Here is a 7,235-nt window from a genome sequence, read left to right as displayed (position 1 = left end):
AAGCAAAGCAGGATAGGTCCTCTCCAATTAAGTTCCATGTTTTTGTAGATACAAGTCAGAGCCTCTAATTTCTAAGATACTTAAACGTGATGGATTTTTCCCCACAATATTTTAAAACAATGTACTTTGTGAAAATTCAGTTGTTTGTTATAACATGCATTAAAAATACCTGTTTTTTTAAAAGAACTAGAACACAAGTGAACAAAAAAGTTTTTGTCAAGGTTGACTATGTGATTGAAAACTGAATTTAACCCGACAAAATAGTACCAGGACAAATCATTTTATATTTAGTAGAAAGGTATATAACATTCTCACTCAACTGGGTAAATTATATTTGCATTTTTAGTAAATGAAAATGCTACAAAACTAGTGATTCTGAAGACTCACTCAAGGATAAGGGGGAAAATGTAAAAAAAACCAAACAAACAAACAAACACTCTCAAGTTTAGATTAGTTCTCTTTTATTAGGCCAACATTTATGACAGCTAAAACATGGGAGTCTACATTCTTGAACAGGGTTGCTTGACATGCAAGAACAGTGCCTTGTTTTTAAGAGTTATTGGAAATATTACTGCCGAGAGGCAGCACAAGATTATAGTATTTTCAATGTGGAGCTTATTTTATTATTATTCAAGTCTTGCCTAAAGTGTGGCACATTCAAAACATTCTGAACAGCTGGTTAGGAAGGTAGCCAAGATGTAAGAAAGATGTCTGAGCCTCCTTTTCAAGGGCAGCCAACTCTTGTACTGTAGGTGCCAAAATATCCACATGGCCTTTATAGGTTCCACCTGCCAAAAAAGAACCACACTCTAAAGGACATGCTTGAAATAACTTGTCAGCAGTACTTATGTTCAGTTGCAATTGTTCAGAAAGTTAACTATTCCAGCCTTACTAACTTGCTATTGGCAAACTTGCAGACCTCACCCCACACAGTAAATATTATCAGTTGCAACTCAGCTAGAAACAAATTTTAATTATCTAGACAAAAACCAGTAAAAAAAAACAAAAAAAAAAACAAAAAAAACCACCACACACCTTTAATAAAATCAGAGAGTTTAGAAGGTCGGTTTATTTAACTGAATTTATGTTATGGTTAAACAAATGCTCCCAGCCATAGATAAATACATACCCATGCTTGCAACTGCCTGAAAAGAACCCACGTCCTTATTTTTATATAAATTTATATTTTGAAAAACCCCCCACAAACACAGGATCCTGGTATTACCACACAGGAGGACCTTACATTTGATGGCCTGCCATGTATCACAGTCACATATAGGGGGTGGAGTGAAAATAATCATGGATGCTTTGTTTAGTGACATGGGTTCTTCCAAAAAGGTTACATAAAGAGTGGTTACATAAATTACAAGTCTTAAGATACGGACCATTTTGTCAATTTTTTTATCGTTAAGTCACTCTTTCCAATGTTTCCGCTAATTGACTGAACGAAACGTAACTAGACTACCAAACACTAATTAGTTGCTTACCGCCTGCAGCCCTTCTTTTTCCATATGTAACTTTCCCATCGAAGTCATCCACTGGTACTTTTATGTCTGGCTCAACTTGGGAAATAGTACAGTTCAGATGCTCTTCAATCTCACCCAGCAACTAAGAAAGAAAAAAAAAACAACAATTCAGTCTTAAAGATTCGTCCATTTCTGAAGCAAAAAATAGTATTATATTGTTCTAAACCAGTTATTATGTTCAGTGGTTCCAACAGGAGTGGCATACATCCAAGAACAGAGTTTGCCCTGAAAGGAATAAAGTCTCAGAAGTGTATGCATACTAGCTTAGACTAGATGACCTCTTTAGTTCCCTTCGAGCCCTTCACTTCTGTGATTTTAATCACTTCTGCGATTAAGTCTCTCTCTAGACCAGTGGTTCCCAAACTTGTTCCGCCACTTGTGCGGGGAAAGCCCCTGGCGGACCGGGCCGGTTTGTTGACCTGCCGTGTCTGCAGGTTCAGCTGATCACAGCTCCCATGGCTGCGGTTCGCCGCTCCAGGCCAATGGGAGCTGCTGGAAGCGGTGGCCAGTACGGCCTGTTTGTGTCTAACCTGTTCTTAAAAGCCTTCAGTGGCAGGAATTCCAGGTAACCTGTTCTATTGCTTAACAATCCCCCTCATTTTAATAGCCAACCTAAATTTCCCTAGTTACAAACTAAGCTTTTTAGTTCTTGTTCTACTCTCTGTGGACATAGAGAACAACTGATCACTGTTCTCTTTAGAACAAACTTTTACATTTGAAGACTTCTGTTTCCCCCCCAACCCCCAAGTTGTGTTCTTTAAACATGGCCTATTCTTTCAACCATTGCTCACAGGTCATGTTTTCTAAATTTTATTTTTGTTGCTCTCTGAACTCTCTCCAATTTGTCTACATCTTTCTTAACGGGTGGTGCCCAAAAAGTGGACACAGTACTCCAGCTGAGGCCCCATCAGTGGTGAGGAAAGGGGAATTACTACCTCTCACGTCTTACATATGACACTCCTTTTGATACAGAATAACCACAACTGTTATAATCAAGGCCCCTTTGAGACTACAAGTAACTCTCTATGGGCAGACCCCTTACATCCATATGGTGCCCCTACTGCAGCATTTTTCAAACATTTTATATTGATGAGCCCTTTCACACAGTAAGCCTCTGATTGGGACTCTCCCCATATAAATTAAAATGGGGAGGGGAGGTAATTTAATTGAAGCTTGGGGCTATCAGCCCCATGGAGTTGACAGCTTGCAACCCCCATGTAACCACCTTCCAACCCCAAGAGGTCATGATGCCCAGTCTGAGAATCCCTTCCTTATTGACTTTAATGGGGCCGACCCACACAGAATAACTTGTGGTCTGAACCTAACTGCTTATTTTATTACATACAAGGCATTTAATATTTCACAAGTGTGAATTGCCATGAATTTCCAGCAATTTCATACTGGACAGATCCCATTCAAAAATCTGTACTTGTATAAAAAAAAGTGATATTCTCAGGTTAAGAGAAATGACAGATATAAGTAGTCTTGAGAGATAATTCATCTCAGTAAATGAAATTAATATCAAATTTTTAATCCCATTTTATAACAGTTCACAGCACGTGGTTAGGAAGGTGGTAAAATGCATTCAGAATCTGCATGTTATTCTGGATATGGAAGATGAAAATACAAGATTCTCTTATCAATCTGTGCAATAGCAACATAATCAGCTGCACTTTAAATCATCAAAAACTGATTGAGAATTATTGTATGAAGCGATATTACATTCTTGAAACAGACATGCAAACTTATCGTCAGTCTATTTGACTAGATGATAAGTGAGACAGTCGGCTTTCTATTATGTATTAATCATTTTTAGAAAGGACAGTTAAGATGCAATTAAACATTCACTAGCAATATCCTAGCACAATGGAATCAGTTATTTTATCTGTGAAGACACTGGATGTAAGTCAGTGCCAAAACTAAGAGGATACAAGAAAAAAAAAATGTTCTTGGATATTTATCAACAGGATAATATAATCAAAATTAATTTCAAACTTTGTAGATTAAAATGAAATATATATTCCCAACCACCACAATTTTGACTTTAAATAAAAACTATTTTTAAAAAGTCTTCATCCATGGGATTTTGAAACTATGATTTATGCTTCAGTTAAACAAGACAAACTATAATGTACATTCCTCTCAATCCTTGAGAAACAAGTATCAGCTATTTTTTCCCTCCTTTTAAATAGAAAGGTGATATTTTTGAATTAAAAAAACAAACAAACAAAAAAAACAAATGAAAGATTACCTGCATCTCTTTGTACCAAATAGTGCAACCTCCATCTTCCTTCAGCCTGGTATTATAGCAACCCTTTCCACGGCTACTACAAACATGATACCACACCTAGACAAGAAGTGAAATATATGCCACACACAAATAAAACAATTCAATCACTTATATATTAATGCATTATTATTTTCATTAAATCCAGTATAAGAACTACAATACTCAGTTAAAGATGCAGATGCACTAAACCAAAGTACAATACACAAACAAATGGGAGTTTTCCAAAGCAAGAGATTAAGTTAGATATCAGCCATGATAAACTTCACTCAAACAACTTTTCTTCTGCCCAGTGCCTCTGCTTTTGGATTAGAATTACCTTCTCTTTTTCTGTTGCCACGAGGGAAATCGCCAGACCCATTCTGAAATGTTTGAAAAAAAGTACTTAAGTATTTCTAAAGTGCATTTGAAGCATCAAACAAACCCCATAAAAGATTGATGAAGGTTCCAACATACCTTTCAGCTCTGCCTACTCTCCCAATTCGATGAACGTAGTTTTGCTTTTCATCAGGAAGCGTGACATTGATAACTGCATTAATAAAAAAGGTGGACGTTACCACATACAGGAGTATGACAATTCAAAGCAGGAGCATACAACCCAGGTTGTACTAACTACTTATAGTAATCATACATACTGTTAATTTATTCTACCTCAACTCTGCTGTAATCCCTTTTTCATGCATATGAAACAGTTTCACAGAGTAACAAAAACCAGTTGACAGGACAAGTTACCTTTAATAAAAGAAGATATTTTTTAAGAATTTTCTTGTTTCAAACCCCCCCCCCCCCCAAATTGTAGCCAGCTCAGGTTGAAACACCTATAGTTAAGGTTGCTCAACACCTCAGAGTATAAGACTTCTCTGGGGTTCCCCCCCCCCGAAAAATAAGCGATTATATAGTTAAAGACTGCAACGTCACACATACATATACAAGATGGCCAAATTAAGATTGCCTGTGGACTTCCTAATATTCGAGTGCTTCATTTTGAAAGCTTAACGTTCTCTTAGTGTGTTATTATATATTCGGTTTAACTAGTTTGTATATTCACATACTTAAGCAAACCCTTACAGAGTTCCATAGCTAAAATTCATGTGTTAATCATATTTAGACTTCTTACCATAAGGAACACCATGGATATCAATTCCTCTAGCAGCTACATCGGTGCAGATCAAGAATCTGACATCTCCTTTCTAAGGAAAAATTGAATTCATAGTTAAACCCACTACAGTTTTTAAAAACAAATTCCTCCCTCCCCCACCTCACACTCACTGCAAGGGCCTTTAAACAGAGTATCCTTTGAGAGTTGGGTTACTTATTTAGCCTAATGTGCAGTTCCTTTAAAAAAAATTGGTCCTAGTCTTTAAGTTAGTGTAATTACTTGTGTATAGCTTCTAATTACAGGAACAACATGTCACAGGGTTTAGACAATAGTGAATAATTACATCCTGGGCCTCTGGCTTGATGAGCTATTTTAATGTGGATGCTCCTAAAATTGGAAGACTGGCCCTACACGTTAAAGCATGGCTTATGTTATTAATAAGACACCACATATGATATTACGAGCCCTATCCCATGGCCACAAGAGCAAACTATTTCCTTACAACTTCAGGTAAGTAGGTAGGCTACTAAAAGTAGTAATCTTTCCACATTCCATACTGCATTGTGAAGGACTCGTTCACCCCTCCCTGGAACGCTGAGTAGCATGAAATGGAGAAGTGTTTGGAGAAGTAGTTGGGCAAAATAGCAGATACACTTTGCATACTGTTCTCTCAATCCAGATATTACAAAGGCCCTCTGGCATCACAGACATCCTCATATGAAATAAACACCCTTATTGCAGTGGTTTGGGAATACTGCATTTCCACATCAAGTCATCCTGGTTCAGATTTGTTTGGGGACTGAGAAGCACCATAACACAGCCTGTATTTTTACCTTAAATCTTTCCAAGTTTTGTTTTCTTTCTTGAGGTTTTCTGTCACCATGCAGACAGACACATGAAAACTGATGTCCTTTCTTATCTGGGCCTAAAAAAAGTTAGGTTATTAATATTCTATTGAACAAAGAATAAAATATACAAACCATTCAATAATCACACTGACAGCATACTACAAACATATAGAAGTTTAAGTCCAAAACTTCAGATGTTGTACAAAGATGACCTTTGTGAGAAGAGGTTTTAAATGTCAAGCAGAAGATACAGTTCAGACATATCACAGTAACATACTATTTTGCTATGGGGCAGATCATTTTAAGCTTTTTTTTGGAAGGTATAAGTGACACCATTGCAAGGAAGTTTTATCACCATGTAAATACGTTTTACAGTACATGGATCTTGGCCTCAGGTGCCAAGAGGCCAAGAAAAGTTTGGTGATCACAGTATGCCATCAACACAGGTGAGCAACTAGTGGTTAACTGTCATCTTACAGCTTTCAGAAAATTTTATAATTAAGACCTGAAACACTCTGAAAGAAGAACAAAAAAACATTTGATATAAACATCTTCAAGTATTAGTATTTCTTTAAAAAAAAAAAAAAAAAAAAAAGCAAAAGTGGACTACTATTTAAGGCCTAAACAGTCAATTTTGAGACATCAATAAAACGGATTAAATAAGTTTACAATGAGAAATATTACCTCCTCCTTGTTGCATAAAGTACTGCTCCATGTTATCACAGTCTATTTTAGTTCTGCAGAAAATAATTGCTTGATCCATCTTGTGTTCCTTAATTGCTCGAACAGTATACTCTCCCTTTAGTATTTTAATAGCTTCAGACCACATTTCTGAGTATAACAAGAGACGATTGTCACTCAAAGCATTTATAAAAATGCTATTTTCTAAATGTGTTACTATACGGTTTTCTGAAGGCTGCTTTGAACACTTATCACGAAAACCAGGTATATTAGTATGGATAGGTGCAACAGGCCCAAGTCTGCACTCACATTCTCCTGCCCCAAAGAAAAAGGGTGAAGAATTCTCTTCCCCCAGCAAGAGTTAAAATACCTCTCATGGGGAAGTTACCTTCTCTCAGCCACTCAAGTTGTCTGCAGACTCAGGCAGACATCCCTGCTTCAGTTGTATTCAAATTCCATTTTCGAGCTGTTCTTTGCAAACTTGAGGACTAGAAACAAGCTTTTTTTCCTATTTGACTATGACCTAATCACTTGACTCCAGGAACTGAAACATGCTATATCTTTTTGTAGGGCCTCTCTCTCAATACAGCTCAACTCTGCCTCATGATATCTTTTAAAGCAGGGATGGGCAAACTTTTTGGCCCAAGGGCCACATCTGAGTGGTGAAACTGTATGCAGGGTCATGAATTTAGGGCTGGGGCAGGGGGTTGGGGAGCGCGGGGTGTGGGAGGCGGTACAGTGAGCAGGAAGGGGCTCAGGGGCAGCGGTTTGGAGTGCAGTAGGGGTTCAGCAGG

The 7,235-nt window shown here is 37.4% G+C and overlaps 1 protein-coding gene across 1 annotated transcript in view; it reads right to left on the bottom strand.

The window, feature by feature from the left end:
• Nucleotides 1-444: 444 nt before the first annotated feature.
• The window catches only part of DDX1 (DEAD-box helicase 1), a 38,859-nt gene continuing 32,068 nt past the window's right edge, over nucleotides 445-7,235 (bottom strand). The window contains exons 19-26 of the mRNA XM_039531872.1: nucleotides 6,445-6,591; nucleotides 5,746-5,837; nucleotides 4,931-5,003; nucleotides 4,270-4,342; nucleotides 4,133-4,175; nucleotides 3,778-3,873; nucleotides 1,488-1,608; nucleotides 445-788 (exon numbers count right to left, since the gene is read on the bottom strand). Coding sequence (XP_039387806.1) covers nucleotides 658-788; nucleotides 1,488-1,608; nucleotides 3,778-3,873; nucleotides 4,133-4,175; nucleotides 4,270-4,342; nucleotides 4,931-5,003; nucleotides 5,746-5,837; nucleotides 6,445-6,591 — 776 coding nt within the window. The 3' untranslated portion in view covers nucleotides 445-657. The remainder of the gene's footprint in view (nucleotides 789-1,487; nucleotides 1,609-3,777; nucleotides 3,874-4,132; nucleotides 4,176-4,269; nucleotides 4,343-4,930; nucleotides 5,004-5,745; nucleotides 5,838-6,444; nucleotides 6,592-7,235) is intronic.

The sequence above is a fragment of the Mauremys reevesii genome, linkage group 3, assembly GCF_016161935.1.
Source record: "Mauremys reevesii isolate NIE-2019 linkage group 3, ASM1616193v1, whole genome shotgun sequence".
Classification (NCBI taxonomy): Eukaryota; Metazoa; Chordata; order Testudines; family Geoemydidae; genus Mauremys; species Mauremys reevesii.
This window is presented reverse-complemented; position numbering and strand designations above follow the sequence as displayed.